At 44.6% G+C, this 18,175-nt stretch overlaps 2 protein-coding genes and 1 pseudogene across 4 annotated transcripts in view; 2 read left to right on the forward strand and 1 right to left on the reverse strand.

Moving 5' to 3' along the window:
• Positions 1 to 18,175, reverse strand: part of FBXO10 (F-box protein 10) — a 168,387-nt gene that overhangs the window by 104,121 nt on the left and 46,091 nt on the right. The window lies entirely within an intron of this gene.
• TRMT10B (tRNA methyltransferase 10B) lies at positions 703 to 16,505 on the forward strand. Of its 2 annotated transcripts, none has more exons than XM_083719608.1 (9): positions 703 to 863; positions 1,902 to 2,108; positions 3,915 to 4,023; positions 5,574 to 5,698; positions 7,795 to 7,947; positions 8,566 to 8,644; positions 11,150 to 11,217; positions 13,036 to 13,159; positions 16,089 to 16,505. In XM_083719608.1, the coding sequence occupies exons 2-9, from the start codon at positions 1,914 to 1,916 to the stop codon at positions 16,286 to 16,288; spliced, it is 1,053 nt and encodes a 350-aa protein (XP_083575734.1). In that variant the 5' UTR covers positions 703 to 863; positions 1,902 to 1,913; the 3' UTR covers positions 16,289 to 16,505. The 2 variants fall into 2 exon arrangements, with proteins under 2 accessions (XP_083575734.1, XP_083575733.1); XM_083719607.1 differs by having other exon boundaries at positions 704 to 863; positions 1,881 to 2,108.
• On the forward strand, positions 16,580 to 16,913 carry LOC310835445 (cytochrome c pseudogene; annotated as a pseudogene). Its single transcript has one exon. The product of its transcript is annotated as a cytochrome c pseudogene (transcript).

Consider the following 18,175-nt stretch of genomic DNA (forward strand, 5'->3'; position numbering starts at 1 on the left):
CAAATTTTATGAAATAAACAAAATAGCCAGGTTTCCCACAGTAGGCTTTTATTTACAGCCCGACCTGGAGATGTCGAGTTTTCCATGCAGAAGGGTGGCAGCTACCATTGAATTGCAGTTTTAACATCAACTTCCACCCTGCCGCAAATAACTACCGCTTGCTCTGGGTCTGCATTGCCGAAGGGGAACTTTTTCTGGCCGGCAGCCGGAGGACTGGATTGTCGGGTTTCTGTGGGCTTTTGAGCTTATGCGTGTGGTTTTTCAAAATTACAATCTGCTTTTGAAAGGCGTGGTAAAAATCTTCCAGGAAACTGTTTTAAAGATACTATCAGTATCAGGTCTCCGGCTGCTGGGTAAGCAGTGAAGGAAACCAGCGACTCAAGCGTTTAGCGTTAAGCACCAGAAATCAAAATATAAAATGGCTTTTCTTCCAAATCAAGTGATAACGCTTTTTGAAACACTCAAACGCTGCCTCGTCCCAAATATCACCGCAAGTGGGATAGCTCATGAGACTCTTAATCTCAGAGTCGTGGGTTCAAGTTCCATACAGGGCAAAAAGATTCCTGCATTGCACGGGGTTGGACTAGATGACCCTAGGAGCCCTTCCAACTCTTATCATGCTATGAATCAGAGCCGTCCAATTAAGTAAACTACAACCCCCAGAATGCACCTTGACTGGTTCGTGACGTTAGAGGGAAGTCTCGCACAGTGATACCGCATCACATGTTCAAAGCGATCCTCACGTTCTCAAGGAAACAGCTCCCACCTGGGCGCCTTTAACTGCCCTATTTCTGCAATCAGATTGACTCCGAAGCAGAGAAGAGGAGCCTATTCAGCATCTTGTTATTTAGTCTCCGAGGCAGGTGAGTTGCAAACGTCCAGCAATTGCCGACCATTAAAGGGCAGTAACTTCTTCAGCTGATTTGGACGTTGGTTGCGCCCGCATGAGAGCTAAATGAGTCTTGGAGTGAAGTCGGTTTTATTTTACATTTAAGTCTTTCGCTTGATCAATTTTGTTGCAATGCTAATTAAGGCATCCTAGCTGATTGGATCCCATTATGTAGAAACAGCCCCTTTCAAGACGTTATATAGTGGGAAGGAAAGGAGGAGTCGTGTACCCCTGATCCCCTTGTGTTTATTGTAACGTCTGAAAGAGCCCCTGCGGGTACAAGTGGACATGCTTCGTTTGGGAAAGCATGTGGCCGGAGAGGGATGCAGCTGGGAGGCTTGTGGAAGAGAGTGACCTTGTGCCATTCACATATTTGCGAGGGGTTTGTCGTGTGTCAAAACACAACACACAACCTCTGTTGTGTGAATGTGCACAGAGACCAGCCGCATGTGCTTCCCCCCATTCATATTTTTATGCTCATTATGATCACTGTAAAGATAAAGGGACCCCTGACCATTAGGTCCAGTCATGGCTGACTCTGGGGTTGTGGCGCTCATCTCGCTTTACTGGCCGAGGGAGCTGGTGTACAGCTTCCGGGTCATGTGGCCAGCATGACTAAGCCGCTTCTGGCGAACCAGAGCAGCGCACGGAAACGCCGTTTACCTTTCCGCCAGAGCGGTACCTATTTATCTACTTGCACTGGCATGCTTTCGAACTGCTAGGTTGGCAGGATCAGGGACCGAGCAATGGGAGCTCATCCCGTCGCGGGGATTCGAACCGCCAACCTTCTGATTGGCAACCCCTAGGCTCTGTGGTTTAACCCACAGTGCCACCCACGCCTCTTATGATCACTGTAGCAGACACATTAAGCACGGACAAAAATGCAAATCTAGTGCTACATTGGCAGCAGTCTAGAGGGCTGATTTCTGCCAGATCAAGTTAAAATCTGTGTTTCAGTGTATTAACATCTTCTGCATTTGTCTCTGCACAGCTCCCCAAATTGACCTGCAAGGGGATAGCAAAAATGACGACCTGCCCTGAGTATGCAAGCGAGACGAGCGCTTGTGGAGACCAGCAGGATCAGTGTGAGAAGCATGAGGTTGTTTTCCGGGAAAGTGGCGATGGGGAAAACCTCTGGGACACCTTTGGGCTTCTGCAGATTGACGTGGGATGTGAAAGCCCCAGGGACCGGTTGGCAGAAAACCAGAATTGGTGTTCGGTATGTACAGTGCAAACGACAGACCTGTATTTTGAAATGAATCCGTAAAGCTGTGGGGCCACAATAATCCACACAAACAGCAGCTGCTGCCAATATCATCATCAATCTTTGTTATGGTCCAGAGACCCAACAAATCATTACAAAGCAATACACAATTCATACAGCCTACCTCCAGGTTAAACAAGCATTTTGTTCAGAATATAGGGATCATTTGTTCTTGCAACCATGATAAAAACTTTACCACTGCTAATGTTCTAGCATTTGTCCGATCGGACATAGTGAGCCTCTGATTTTCCCGGGAAAGGTACCAGCAAGGGTAGTATCAGTTCAGCCTGGCTTGCTCAGATTTTGCACAATGCGACAAAATATGTTTTATGGAATTGATGTCTTGAGCACATGAGCAAAGTCTGTCCTGGTAGGGAAATATATATTCAGCCAATATAAATCCAGCCACATGGTTTGAGAGTCTAAGCATTGATGATTGGCAATATCTTTTTCAAACAAGGGTGATATTTTGCTTTCAGAAAGTCTGAAAGGTCGGCAACGTTGTCTCGGCCTTCTGACTTCCTTACTTGCAAGGCAAGACACATGACACTCTTTAATCCATTTGTTAAGGCAGAGGACAAGGGTAGTGTAGTGTAGTGGTTAGAGTGTAGCGCTAGAACTGAGGAGACCAAGGTGCAAAGCTCCATTCAGCCATCAAGGTCCTTGCATGACCTTGAGGCAGTCCCTGCCTCTCAGCCAAGCCTACTTTACAGGGTTGTTGTGAGAATGAAATGAAGGACAGGAGAAGGAAATATTGGATATAAACATGGTGGGGGTGACAACTGTAATAGTTTGTCCCTTTCTTCCCGGTGTGAACTACAGTCAGGGGCCTTGCATAGTTTCCCCTTTATGCTTCTCAGCTGTTGACTCCTTTGTGTGTGAGCCAAGCTGGTGTGAAATGAGGGTAACTGGTGAATATATTGTAAAAACGATATTATCCTAGCAGAATTGAATGATACTTGCGTATAATAAACAAATGGAATAAATATCTCGGAGGAATATATAGAAAAAGTTATAAAACAAACTGTGCGATAAAACCAAGACAAGATAAAAAGTACAACGAGAACGATTGGAAGTTTATTACAGAAGACTTTATTGGATAAGCTAGGATGCCATATAATTAAATGGCTTTTTAACTGATATTCTTTTGTTCTTGTTAATTCCTTTTTTATTTTCTTTATATTTTTTTAAATTTTTGTGTATAACTCTGTTGTAATCATTTGTAATGTATGGCTTTATCTGTAATACAAGACGGTATTTTAAACCAATAAAGGCGATAAAAAAAAGAGGGTAACTGGTGAATAAGGAGGGATTCAGAATTCCTGTTGTTGCCTGCAGTGTGGAGGTGGATATTAAAGAGCCCAATGGCTTGTATATGCACTTCACGTCTCTCCACCTGTGTAAGTACAGATCTTTTAAAAGCGGTGTAACACACAGGATACCTACATTGCAAGGGGTTGAACTCGATGACTCTTGTCGCCCATTCCAACTCTATAGTTCCATGATTCTGTGTGTCCACATGTAAACATGATTACATCTAAGTTAAGACTAGGGCTGCAAGCCTTGACGCAAGGAGAACAAGCAAGGTCAGTCAAGTATCTCACCAGGTAATGTGCACCAATGGAGCTGTGTATGTTTAAGAAGGGAAAGTTTAGGAGCTTTTAAAAGCACGCACACCGTTTTGAATTCTGACAAGACAGCTGTGTTGATGAATGCTCCCCTGAGTAATTTTAGACTTTCCCCTGTTTTCTTTACATTAAGAGAAACGTTTTAAGGAAGCAGAGGCACTGGGAGAAGATAATTTCAGCAAAAAAGAGCAAAAGGAAATACGAGCGAGAGCGGCGCAAAGCTAAGCACGCAGAAGGAAAAGGTACAAGCAAAATTGCATTTTTTCTCTCCACGTCTCTTAAGACCGTAGTATGGGGAGCCATGGGGTTTGGTCACAGCTGATCACAGGTCCTTCATGAAGTGGGACAAGCCTCCCCAAAAGACAGGAGCAGAACATCTGCTTTGCACTCAGAAGGTTCCGAGTTCAAACCCTTGGCATCTCGAGGTAGGACTGTTAAAGGCTGCCTAAAACCCTTGCGAGCTGCTGCCAGTCAGTGTGGGCAGCCTGAGTCAGTGTAGGGCAGCTTCCTATGTTCCTGCTATCATTGGCCTTCTCCTGCAATGTGCAGCTGCAAGAGAGTGCTGTGTCTGCTTTAGGGCACACTTTCAGTTCCTGCAGGGTAATGTTGAGGCTTTACAGGCCTGGCTGCTATTCTGCATGAGCTGAGTTTACATGCCAGAAGATGCTCCACCATCTTTTGCAATGTTCTGGGGGTCCTGGGTTTGTTGGCAGAAAACATCAAATGTGGAAAGGCTTCTCTGAAGCTAACAGGCATGAGAACCAGTGTCTTCAAATGGTGGTGCTTGATTTAGAGGTGTTGTTGATTTATACTCTTAAAAACATCTTCCATGGGACTTTTACTCAAAAATCCATTTATTTTAAGACTCTCTGTGTACATAGATAGTTTTAGATGTGGGAGCCAAGCTTTTTAGATGTGGGATCTGAGGTTGAAGCAATCAACTTGGGATCTCTTAAGGGGCCTTGTTGGCACCCAAAACATTCTGAGAGATCGGCATTGGCTCCCAGTACGTTTCCGAGCACAATTCAAAGTGTCGGTGCTGACCTTTAAAGCCCTAAACGGCCTCGGTCCAATATACCTGAAGGAGCATCTCCACCCCCATTGTTCTGCCCGGACACTGAGATCCAGCGCTGAGGGCAGTTCCCTCACTGCGAGAAGTGAGGTTACAGGGAACCAGAGGGCCTTTTCGGTAGTGGCTCCCAGCCTGTGGAACACCCTCCCTTCAGATGTGAAGGAAACAAGCAGCTATCCTATCTTTAAAAGACATCTGAAGGCAGCCCTGTTCAGGGAAGTTTTTAATATTTAATGCTGTATTGTTTTTAACACTTGATTTGGAGCCGCCCAGAGTGGCTGGGGCAACTCAGCCAGATGGGTGGGGTATAAATAATAAATTATTATTATTATTATTATTATTATTATTATTATTATTCAAATAAATGGAGTGTGCTTGTGGATCTTGCTCTCACATTCATTCTGGTAAGATGCATAGCTACTGTTCTTCCACCTATGAATATGCACCGTGATAATTCCTTCCAAACTCCACTATCAAGCTGTAAAAAAGACCTTAGTACCTAGAAGGCAGGCGAGTAATCTCACTGACTTCATCAGACAGCCTCTCTCTACAGGGAGATTTTGACCCATGAGGACTTTCAAATAGGGCACAATCTCATCAAGGACCTTACTATGCACCAATGCTATGTCTGCACGTTTTAATTTGGCTTAGATGTGAGTGACTGGATGTTCTCTTTCCCCCCTCTCTCTCATACAATTCTCATATTTGCCTGGGTTTCAGATGCTGTTCCCCAGCTCAGCAAGCGGGATTTGAAATTGATTGCCAAAGAGCGCCTTCTGGAAGCCAAGGAATCGGGCCCTCGGCTGTGTATCGATTTGAGCATGACCGCTCACATGACGCAGAAGGTAGTAGCAGTGAATCATCTCCACCACTTTTTTTTTCATGGCTGGCTTAAGGGAATTGTGGGCCTCTTCTCTTTGGCTGAGTAGCCACTATAGTGGTACCTCTGGTTACAAACGCTTCAGGTTACAAGCTCTGCTAACCCGGAAGTAGCTGCCCCGGGTTGCGAACTTTGCCTCAGAATGCGAACGAAAATCGCACGCAGTGGGAGGCCCCTTTAGCAAAAAAGCGCCTCAGGATAAGAAGGGTTTCAGCTTAAGAACGGACCTCTGGAACGAACTAAGTTCGTAACCGGAGGTACCACTGTATTCAACACATTACAGGACACTTGTAAGAGAACAAGGGTGTGTTCAGCAACATCGCTTTGCGATGTCTCGATTTACCACTGAGAAATGCTGGTTGGGCAGAGTACTGGACCTTTGAATTCTTCCTCATTTTAAAATCCAACACTTTCAAAGCTAGGTAAGAGTCTTCTCCCTAACACACGAGTTGTCTGTGTGCAAGAGGAATATTTATTTCTCTCCCCCCCCAATTATTTATTAGTTTTTCAAATTGTTACAAATCAAACCAAATTGCTTTAATTTAATACAATTTTTTTAATTAAAAAAAATCAGGTTTCCCGCTCCTGTCGCAAACATATGTCCATCATTTCCTCCTGTAGCCACCTCATCTTTTCTTTAATACCCATTTCATCCTTCACTTGTTGTTGTCCGTTCTTACTGCAAGCCATTGTTTCCTCCCCACAAACAGCGCCTCTGTTATTTCTTACAAATATAAAATCCATTTCTCGTGTGTAGTGCTTCATAAATCTTGTTGTCTCAGACCTGGTGTGCTGGGAGAGTTGATTATTACTGAGGAAGATTTATTTCAGCGCACAGGATCCTGCAAACATTCCTCCCGCATCTGCAGTCTGAAATAGTACAGGCCTGTAAGATGGGGGTGAAGAACCTCTGACCCATAGATCAGATCACATCTTCCAGATCTCCCTATTTAGCCTGCTAGGCCATTTTTCTGAAACCACGCTCATTTCCCCCACACCAAGATGTCTAGTGGGACGCAGGTGGCGCTGTGGGTTAAACCACAGAGCCTAGGACTTGCTGATCAGAAGGTCGGCAGTTCTAATCCCCACGACAGGGTGAGCTCCTGTTGCTCGGTCCCTGCTCCTGCCAACCTAGCAGTTTGAAAGCACATCAAAGTGCAAGTAGATAAATAGGTACCACTCCAGTGGGAAGGTAAACGGCGTTTCCGTGTGCTGCTCTGGTTCGCCAGAAGCGGCTTAGTCATGCTGGCCGCATGACCCGGAAGCTATATGCCGGCTCCCTCAGCCAGTAAAGCGAGATGCGCGGCGCAACCCCAGAGTCGGCCACGACAGGACCTAATGGTCACGGGTCCCTTTACCTTTATGACGTCTAGTGTAGGGCAGAGAGCAGGCTGCAGAAAGCAGGATTGAACTCCTTGCACACCATCTGATCTGTGGCGAGTTCAGTCCTGCTTGGACTGCTGTTGGCATGCCTGATCCATGCACAGAAAGTGCATGAGATTCCTGTTGTTTGGTTCTGAGCAGACTGGAGACCAGTGGAGTCCTACTCAGAAGGTACTGGCTTTTACTTGGCCACTGACACAGATTTTCCAGTTTTGCTTCCTTAGCCCACTTAACTCTGGGTTAAGCGGTGAATGGGTCTGTTTTACCACGTTGGTGAGGAGGAGTAGCTAATTGAGATCAAGAGCTATGTTGAGTTTAACAGCATCCCTTACAGTGGTACCTCGGGTTACAGACACTTCAGGTTACAGACGCTTCAGGTGACAGACTCTGCTAACCCAGAAATAGTACCTTGGGTTAAGAACTTTGCTTCAGGCTGAGAACAGAAATTGCGTGGCGGCAGCGGGAGGCCCCATTAGCCAAAGTGTTACCTCAGGTTAAGAACAGTTTCAGGTTAAAAACGGACCTCCGGAACGAATTAAGTTCTTAACCCGAGGTACCACTGTATTTTGTACCGAGTGTATGGTGATTGAGTCAGCCATTTTGGAAAGTACACAAAGTGCTAGAGCCAAAAGGCCCATTGCCGGTTTTCCAGATCGTTTTTCTTTTCTTCCTCGCAAGGAAACAAGTCGGCTTGCTGCTCAGATAAGGCGGCTCTATGGGTCAAACAAGAAAGCTCAAGCCCCCTTCTGGATCTACCTCACAGGGTTTGTGAAAAACAGCCCAATTTACGAAGCATGCCAGAGGATGAACGATGGATTTGCCAGTTATCTTGTAAGTATATCCCCCTCCTGCCTTCAAGAAATACAGTGGTACCTCGGGTTACATACGCTTCAGGTTACATACGCTTCAAGTTACAGACTCCGCTAACCCAGAAATAGTGCTTCAGGTTAAGAACTTTGCTTCAGGATGAGAACAGAAATCATGTTCCGGCGGCGCAGCGGCAGCAGGAGGCCCCATTAGCTAAAGTGGTGCTTCAGGTTAAGAACACTTTCAGGTTAAGTACGGACCTCCGGAACGAATTAAGTACTTAACCTGAGGTACCACTGTAAAGTCAGTGACATTTTGAAGAGCAAACAAAGCTATTTCTTGCTGGAAGAACCAAGAATGTTGAGGTGATTAATCCTGGAAATGTCCTTACTTTCTAGAGTTGCTCAACGTTGAAGCTGTGGATAAATGCTAATTCCATTCTCTGGATTTTATTTGCCAGCTTGATTAAATGCTAATTTCATTTCATTCTCTGGATTTGTAATTGCCATTTGCTTATTATTTACCAGACCTTGGAAAAACAAATACCAGAGATGGCCTTTTGTTTCCAAAAGATGTCTGCCGACTGCCTTTTAAAAAATTCAATCCCATACACATGTGTTATATTGTTTTACTATTTTTCAGATGGATGTTACTCCAGAAAGTTACCTTGACCTGTTTCCTTTAGAAAGAATTGTGTACCTCACTCCAGACTCCGAGAACGGTACGGCGTTGCAGCTTTCTGTTAAAGCTTTTGATTCTTTTAAATGAATAAGTTCTTGCCTTGGGGATTTAGGTTTCAAGTCATCCTGGCCAAACTTGTCTCCAGCCTTTTGCTTGTCTTAGGCTGTGATATTCAACTCTCAAATTTGCATTTTGTTTCAGCATCCTCTCGAACCATCAGTGTAAGGCAATGCTTTGTGATGATAGTGCTGGACGAGCCGTCCGCATATCCCATCCTAAGCAACAAATCTTAGATTTGGTCAGAACAAATTGTGGCAAATGAGAGATGTCTCTGCAGCATTAAGTAGGCCTCTGTATTTTCAGATTCAGGTCTTTTTCTAAATTTGAAGTCAGGGATCAACTTCACTTTGGGGTGGGTGAAACAGATCCCAGGCTCTCTACAGATGTTTTTGGCCATGCTGGCTGGTGGCTGAGGGGAGCTGGAGCCCTAACCACATCTGGAACTTCGACCCCACTCTGGTGATGGTATGCAGTTCTGCCTATGTGCTCATTGCTAACAGAAATATAAGCAAACCTTTGATGCGGAGCGTGGAGAAAGTGAACAGGGGTCTGCAAACTTTTTCAGCAGGGGGCTGGTCCACTGTTCCTCAGACCTTGTTGGGGGCTGGACTATATATATATATATATATATATATATTTGGGGGGGGGGGGCGGAAATGAACAAATTCCTATGCCCCACAAATAACCCAGAGATGCATTTTAAATAAAAGGACACATTCTACTCATGTAAAAACACGCTGATTCCCAGACTATCCGCAGCCTGGATTTAGAAGGTAATTGGGCCGGATCCGGGGCCCCGGGCCTTAGTTTGCCCATCCATGATCTTGAGTAATGGAATACTGAATGGTATAGTTTTTGTAAAATATGCAGGGATTCATGATATGTAAAATGAACCATGGAAAGAGAAGGAGGGAAGTCATTGATATCTTAAGAATGTAAAATGAGTATTTTTAAATAGTGCATCGGAAAATTTAATAAAAATTATATGTAAAAGAGAGAGAAAGTGATTATCTTCTGCAGCAAACTTCGCATGGACATCTCAGATTTCCAGAGTGCTTGTTAGCTTACTTGTGGATCAGCTTCACATGTCTGGAATGACACGTTTTGGTCTCTCTATGTCAGTCAGTAGAGCATGAGACAATTGCAGGGTTGTGGGTTCAAGCCCCAAAAGATCCCTGCATTGCAGGGGGTTAGACTAGATAGCCCTTGTGGTCCCTTCCAACTCTGTTTGAAAAGTAGTGCTGTGTCCACAGTTGCCTGGCAGAATAGAAATTTTTTCAGCAGCGTTTAGAAGCTGGCACTGACGGTGCCTGCTGAATCTCTAGTTGCAGAGAGTTTTATTTTATTTTATTTTCAATTTTTTTTGGTTTTCACAACATTATAAACAAACAAACAAACAAACAAACAAACAAACACATAAAGCAAACAAACACAAATCATAGCCTTATTAAAAATTACACTTATTAACATTGTTAAGTGACTTCCTCGCTTCTTCTTGGTTGAATTTCATTCCATGTCCTTTTAAAGGTTTTCCAAATCACAGTTCTTAAAGAATATTAACTTAAACATTTACATCCTTAGATCTTCACATTATGAAATTAAACCTATTAATTTGACACTTAACATAAATAAAATCCTCAGCCAATTAAGTATCTGCAAGCTGTTTTCAGTTAATTTAACTTAACATATGTAACTAAGTAATCATTAAATTTGATCCAATCTTCCTGATATTCCGCCTCCTTCTGGTCGTGGACTCTTCCGGTTAGGTCGGCTAGCTCTGAAAAATCCATCATCTTCATCTGCCATTCTTCTATCGTTGGTAATTCTTGGGTTTTCCACTTTTTAGCTAACAAAATACGAGCCGCAGTCGTGGCGGCAGTTGTAGTTGCAGAGAGTTTTAAGGAGAGTTTGGATGGCCATCTGTCACAGATGAGTTACTTGAGATTCCTGCATTGCAGGAGGTTGGACTAAATGACCATCAGGGTCCCTTCCAGCCATTGTTGTTGTTGTTTAGTCGTTTAGTTGTGTCCGACTCTTCGTGACCCCATGGACCAGAGCACGCCAGGCACTTCTGTCTTCCACTGCCTCCCGCAGTTTGGTCAAACTCATGCTGGTAGCTTCGCAAACACCATCCAACGATCTCGTCCTCTGTTGTCCCCTTCTCCTTGTGCCCTCCATCTTTCCCAACATCAGGGTTTTTTCCAGGGAGTCTTCTCTTCTCATGAGGTGGCCAAAGTATTGGAGCCTCAGCTTCACAATCTGTCCTTCCAGTGAGCACTCAGGGCTGATTTCCTTCAGAATGGATGCGTTTGATCTTCTTGCAGTCCATGGGACTCTCAAGAGTCTCCTCCAGCACCATAATTCAAAAGCATCAATTCCAGCTATACAATTCTATAATGTTTCTGTTGCCATTCTAATGCTGTCATTTAATATGTCACTGTTTTTTTGTTTACACATGTGCTCGCGTTTCTTTTTTTCACTCCAGCTCTCGAGGAAGTCGACCCGCGAAAAGTGTACATCCTTGGAGGTTTGGTGGACGAAAGCATCAAAAAGGCAAGTGTGTTGCACACGATTTAGCCATGGTTTTGATGGAAACTTCTGCACGTTTTCAACTTTGAACATGAGTCATGTTGCGGCTTATGCCGTGCTTCGGTATCCTCTCGTAGTAAAAAAGTTCCATACCTTTTCAGGCAGTTGTTGGTAAGAGGAAATTTCAGCGAGTGCTGCTTTCTTCACCTTTCCACAACACTGTATTCCGGTTCTTGCTGCTAGAAGAAAAATATTAGGGTGTCCTGATGCAACTCTGTTCCTTTCAAAACTAGTGAATGCTCTGTGGTGTGGCTGTAGCAGCTGTTGAGTCTTTTTGTCTATAATTTTATTAAGTTTTCTGTTTTACAATTTAAAAGACTCATTTTACATCCTTAAGATGTCATTGACATCCCTTCTTCCCTTTCCATGGTTCATTTTACATATCGTAAATCCCTGCCTATTCTACAAAAAACTATGCCATTCAGTATTCCATTATTACATCCACCAAAACTTACTTGCACTACTTAATTATCTTAATGCTGCCAGCATTTTCAGCTGTAAAGTGGTACCTCGGTTTTTGAGCGTCTCGGAAGTCGAACGTTTCGGTTTTCAAATGCTGAAAACCCGGAAGTAAATGCTTCCATTTTCGAACGCGCCTCAGAAGTCAAACGATTTCCGCTGCGTTTCCCCCCAATTTTCTCCATTGACTTTGCAACCGCTTCGGTTGTCGAATGTTTTGGAAGTTGAACGGTCTTCCGGAACGGATTACGTTCAACAACTGAGGTACCAGTTTGAATCCTGACAAGACAGAAGTACTGTTTCTGGGGGACAGGAGGCGGGCAGGTGTGGAGGATTCCCTGGTCCTGAATGGGGTAACTGTGCCCCCGAAGGACCAGTTGCGCAGCCTGGGAGTCATTTTGGACTCATAGCTGTCCATGGAGGTACAGGTTAATCCGTGTCCAGGGCAGCTGTGTACCAGCTCCATCTGGTACGCAGGTTGAGACCCTATCTGCCTGCGGACTGCCTCGCCAGAGTGGTGCATGCTTTGGTTATCTCCCGCTTGGATTACTGCAATGCGCTCTACAAGGGGCGACCTTTGAAGGTGACCCGGAAACTACAACTAATCCAGAATCCAGCAGCTAGACTAGTGACTGGGAGCGGCCGCCGAGACCATATAACACCGGTCTTGAAAGACCTACATTGGCTCCCAGTACATTTCCGAGCACAATTCAAAGTGTTGGTGCTGACCTTTAAACCCTAAACGGCCTCGGTCCAGTATGCCTGAAGGAGCGTCTCCACCCCCATCGTCCTACCCGGACACTGAGGTCCAGCGCCGAAGGCCTTCTGGCGGTTCCCTCATTGCGAGAAGCAAAGTTACAGGGAACCAGGCAGAGGGCCTTCTCGGTAGTGGGGGCCGCCCTGTGGAACGCCCTCCCACCAGATGTCAAAGAGAACAACAACTACCAGACTTTTAGAAGACATATGAAGGCAGCCCTGTTCAGGGAAGCTTTTAATGTTTGATGTATCACAGTATTTTAATATTCTTTTGGAAGCCGCCCAGAGTGGCTGGAGAAGCCCAGCCAGATGGGCGGGGTATAAATAATAAATTATTATTATTATTATTATTATTATTATTATTATTATTATTATTATTACCACTGTACACAATTATTTCCCATATATTCAATAAACGTTTTCCCATCTTCTTTAAACGTATGTTCTTATTGTTCTCAACTCAGCTGTTGAGTCTTTGGGTTGAATTGCAGCTCGCTCCTGGGCTCCTGATGAGACAGTCCCCAAGGGACCATTTGTGTGACTTTTCTTTTATATATATATTTACAGAGACTCACCTTCCAAAGAGCCCAGGAAGAACATCTGCAAACAGCACGGCTGCCAATCCAAGAGTACATGGTAAAGAACGTCAATACAAAGAATTACCACTCCACAACATTGGCCATCAATCAAGGTGAGGTTCTTGCAGTGTTTGCTGGAAGTTTGTTAGAATTCCTGATCCATGATTGCAGTCATAGGATTGTTGTCTTTCACACGACGGTGTATGTTTTGACTCCACAGAGTGGGAAGTGACAAAGACAGGATGTTTGTGTTACTGTGTTCCGTGAAGCGGGACTATTGTCCTTTGTTCTTTTTTCCTTTGCTGTCTGATGCTAGAGAGAGAGGGAGCCATGGTGCGGTGTACTGTGTGTGTTGATATGTAAATAAAGTAGATTAGCCAAAATGCTGAGTTGCTGAGTTACGCAACTGCACAAACTCTGTGGATCCCTAAGTGTGCCGGTGTCGCTTGGCATTGGTTGCTGTGATGTTCGGGTAGAAGAAAGCTCTTGAAGCTCCCGAACGAACGACCAGGAGGGAGAGAACATGCCAGTCAGGCATGTGTCTCTATCAGGGTCCTACTCGAGTGTAGGCTGAACTCCTGATATTTGCATCCCGTAGGTGATGTTCTGCCACCAGTTTTCAAATGCAACCTGCAGCTGCTGTTTGTTCCATTAAATAGGAGGGTATCATAAAGTATTTCCCCCTCTTTTTGAGCTGGGACACCATAATGACGCTGTCTGCTCGCGTCCCAATGCAATGGTCTTATTAATGTTGCTTTATGTAGTGCTCAGTGGAAGATGGTCCATTGATATAATCCCATATCTTAAACCATTACAGTGGTGCCCCGCAAGACGAACGCCTCGCAAGACGGAAAACCCGCTAGACGAAAGGGTTTTCCATTTTGGAGGCGCTTTGCAAAACGAATTTCCCTATGGGCTTGCTTCGCAAGACGAAATGTCTTGCGAGTTCCTGCGGGTTTTTTTCCCTTCCCCCCCCTTTTCCTAAGCCGCTAAGCCGCTTATCAGCTGATCCACTGATAAGCCGCTTAACAGCTGATCCGCTAAAAGCCGCTAAACCGCTAATAGCGCTAATCCACTAAGCTATCAATGGGCTTGCTTCGCAAGACGAAAAAACCGCTATACGAAGAGCCTCACGGAACAGATACTTTTCGTCTTGCGAGGCACCACTATATTTATCCTGATATAATTTTGCCTTGTCCCTGATAACTGTTGAAGATCTATAAGATTATATTGGAATTTTGTGTAAAGGAGTATATGATAAAGTACACGTAGGAGAAATAGGCCTTTATCAGTTTGGGGAGGATTTCTGGGGGCATTTTTCAATATGATGTTGGAGATCTTCTAAACCTTCTATCTATACGATATTGCTCCATTTATTTTGAACAAAGGAAACAATAATCATAATCCCTGTTGCTAGAAATGTAATTGGAAGGGAGGTTTAGGGTTTGATTTCAACCCCAAATATCGGGAAATTTCTACAGTTTCTACAATTTTTTATATATGCTGTAAGCCTCTCAGAGTGGCTGGGGAAACTCAGCCAGATTGGTGGGGTATAAATATTAAAATGATGATGATGATGAATGGGTTAGTGCCCTACCAACCTTAGGCTGCCATCAAACCTAGTTGTCTGCTTTATTACTTCCAACCAGCTATGGCTCCCCCTGGTGTTGGTCTTCCAGCCTTATGCCCTACCCTTCCCAGTGGGTACCGGCCGCTCCTGGTAGCTCAGTCTTGTGAAGAATGGGGAGTTTGAGAAGCAGGGAAGGGAGGAAAACTTTAGATGAAGTAGAAAGCCTCCCATTGTGGTTAGGCTGGGTGAAACAAGAGCATTCTAGAGCTCTTGTGGTTTGTTTTTTTGGCCCATTCTCGCAACCAAATGGCCGCCTGCACCTATACTAAAATGAGGGGCATAATTCAGCCAAAGTTACCGTATTTTTTGCTCTATAAGACTCACTTTTTCCCTCCTAAAAAGTAAGGGGAAATGTGTGTGCGTCTTATGGAGCGAATGCAGGCTGCGCAGCTATCCCAGAAGCCAGAACAGCAAGAGGGATTGCTGCTTTCACTGTGCAGTGATCCCTCTTGCTGTTCTGGCTTCTGAGATTCAGAATATTTTTTTTCTTGTTTTCTTCCTCCAAAAACTAGGTGCGTCTTGTGGTCTGGTGCGTCTTATAGAGCGAAAAATATGGGTAAATAACTTCAGGCACTATTGATTTTACTAGGATACAGTTGAGCCTGTGCCTGACACTACTGTTGAAATCCACAAGTCTTGCTTACAGCAATGCTTATACCCCTTGCACATTTTAAGCTTGTGACAATTTTGGTGTCTGGGATTGAAGAATATCCATTTTGCTGTCTCTCACTTGTTCCTCAGCTTGCACTGTTATAAAAGGTACTGTGTAACTCGATAGTATGAGGACTCCTGAGCTAGCTATGTGTTCATGGAGCATTAGATTTCAGCTAATTCTCTATATCAAAGATTTTAGGAGACTCGTAGAGAATTAGCTGACTCCCTAGAAAAGACCCTGATGTTGGTAAAGATTGAGGGCACAAGGAGAAGGGGACGACAGAGGACGAGATGGTGGGACAGTGTTCTCGAAGCTACTAGCACGAGTTTGACCAAACTGCGGGAGGCAGTGAAAGACAGGAGTGCCTGACGTGCTCTGGTCCAGGGGGGTCACGAAGAGTCGGACACGACTAAACGACTAAACAACAACAACAACAATGCTCCATGAACACATAGCTACCTCAGGAGTCCTCATACTATCGAGTTACACAGTACCTTTTATAACAGTGCAACCTGAGGAACAAGTGAGAGACAGTAAAATGGATATTCTTCAACCCCAAACACCAAAATTATCCCAAGCTTAAAATGTGCAAAGGGTAGAAGCATTGCTGTAAGCAATGGGGAGGTTTCCATAAACAAGACGTTCCAGCTGCTCTGCCGCCTGATAATAATAAAAAAATTATGCAATGTCACGATTGTCTCCCACCTTTCATCCAGTTCCCACTAATCCCTATAATAATCCCATGTGTTTCTCTCAGTGCTTGATGCCTTGTCAACTTTCTACGAGACCAAGAGCTGGGAGGAAGCCCTCAAAGCTGCAGTTTCTCCTGGAAAAGGATACGTTCTCCGAGACCCAGCACAGGGAAGTGAGGAATCGGCATGCAAAAGCGGGAGAGAAGTTGATAAGGAGGCGGCTGGATTAGGACCTGCCTTCAGTGACCCTCACCTGCTGAACTGATCCCCACATCTCTGGAGCCAGTCCGTTGTGGGGCTAAACAGTTTCTTGTTCTTGTTGAATCTGTGTTAGGAGATGGGGTTAAAATACCCTTGACCTTCTTTAATATTGGTTAGCGACCAATGGCGAGAACATTTTTTCCTTGGGTAAACAGGGCATTTGTTCTGAGAGCTGCTGCTTTTTTTTTTTTTAGTGTTTAATAAATTTATTTAATAAACAAGCAAGTATCCCCGAAGCTTGGTTGCGCGGACACCGGTTACATAGCGCTGCGTATGGGGTGCCCTTGGGATTTGTGTGCTTTGACCATGGGAGACGTTAAGAAGGGCAAGAAGATCTTTGTCCAGAAGTGTTCACAGTGCCACACAGTTGAGAAGGGAGGCAAGCACAAGACTGGCCCTAACCTTCATGGTCTTTTTGGCCGAAAGCTGGTCAGGCCAAAGGTTTCTCTTACACAGAAGCCAACAAAAGCAAAGGTATAACCTGGGGAGAAGATACACTGATGCTTTACTTGGAAAACCCCAAGAAGTATATTCCAGGAACCAAGATGATATTTGCTGGCATTAAGAAGAAGGGGGAGAGGGCAGATTTAATAGCATACCTTAAGGAGGCCACTTCTAACTACTACTAATAATAATAATAATTTATTATTTATACCCCGCCCATCTGGCTGGGCCTCCCCAGCCACTCTGGGCGGCTTTCATAAAAAACAAAAATACAGTAAAATATCACACGTTAAAAACTTCCCTGAACAGGGCTGCCTTAAGATGTCTTCTGAATGTCAGGTAGTTGTTTATCGCTTTGACATCTGATGGGAGGGCGTTCCACAGGGCGGGCGCCACTACCGAGAAGGCCCTCTGCCTGCTTCCATGTAGCTTTGCTTCTCGCAATGAGGGAACCGCCAGAAGGCCCTCGGCGCTGGACCTCAGCGTCCGGGCAGAATGATGGGGGTGGAGACGCTCCTTCAGGTATACTGGACCGAGGCCGTTTAGGGCTTTAATGGCTTCTTCTGCCTTATTTATTTCAGCACACAAATGGAAATGATGAGATTGGATTTTAAACTTTCTATTTTTACATGCATTATATTGTAACAACTTCAAAAAGCTTTCTCGTCAGGCAGAGAACTTTTGATCATGGATGGTTCTTAACACATGTACTTGTTCTTGTATTATAATTTATAGAATTGGGCAGTCAGGCTTGAATGAGTACAGTCAGGGTGACTGTAGTGTTTCCTGATCATGTAATTAAAAAAACAAACAACCCCTGTCACCCCCCCCAAAAAACAAAAAACAAGCAAGTGTCCCACCATTGGCTAATGGGTGGGTGACTCTTCCAACCCCTTAGCGGCAAGGAAGCTGATTATATGACATTCTAGTTCTATGACATTCTAGAGGAGGGAGAAAGGTTGTTTTCTGCTGCTCCAGAGAAGCGGACATGGAGCAATGGATCCAAACTACAAGAAAGAAGATTCCACCTAAACATTAGGAAGAACTTCCTGACAGTAAGAGCTGTTCGACAGTCGAATTTGCTGCCAAGGAGTGTGGTGGAGTCTCCTTCTTTGGAGGTCTTTAAGCAGAGGCTTGACAACCATATGTCAGGAGTGCTCTGATGGTGTTTCCTGCTTGGCAGGGGGTTGGACTCAATGGCCCTTGTGGTCTCTTCCAACTCTATGATTCTATGAGTCTATGATTCTAGTTCTGTGTGTCAAGAGAGCGATGCTTTATCCCAAGTGGCAGTTCTCCAGGACTGCAGATCAGGCATTCCCAGCCCCACCTTGAGATGCCTGGGATTGAGATTTTCTGTGTGCCAAGGCAGCCCTGTTTAGGGAAGCTTTTAATGTTTGATGTATTACAGTATTTTAATATTTTTCTGGAAGCCCAGCCAGATGGGTGG

This window comes from Podarcis gaigeae (genome assembly GCF_964106915.1).
Source record: "Podarcis gaigeae genome assembly, chromosome: 17".
Lineage (NCBI taxonomy): Eukaryota > Metazoa > Chordata > Lepidosauria > Squamata > Lacertidae > Podarcis > Podarcis gaigeae.

Bases quoted from the DNA above. Each gene is read 5' to 3' on its own strand.
- TRMT10B (XM_083719608.1), top strand. From the start codon at position 1,914: ATGACGACCTGCCCTGAGTATGCAAGCGAGACGAGCGCTTGTGGAGAC. The intron at 2,109-3,914 runs GTATGTACAGTG...CTTTACATTAAG, and splicing joins AAAACCAGAATTGGTGTTCG to AGAAACGTTTTAAGGAAGCA. The intron at 13,160-16,088 runs GTGAGGTTCTTG...TGTTTCTCTCAG, and splicing joins AACATTGGCCATCAATCAAG to TGCTTGATGCCTTGTCAACT.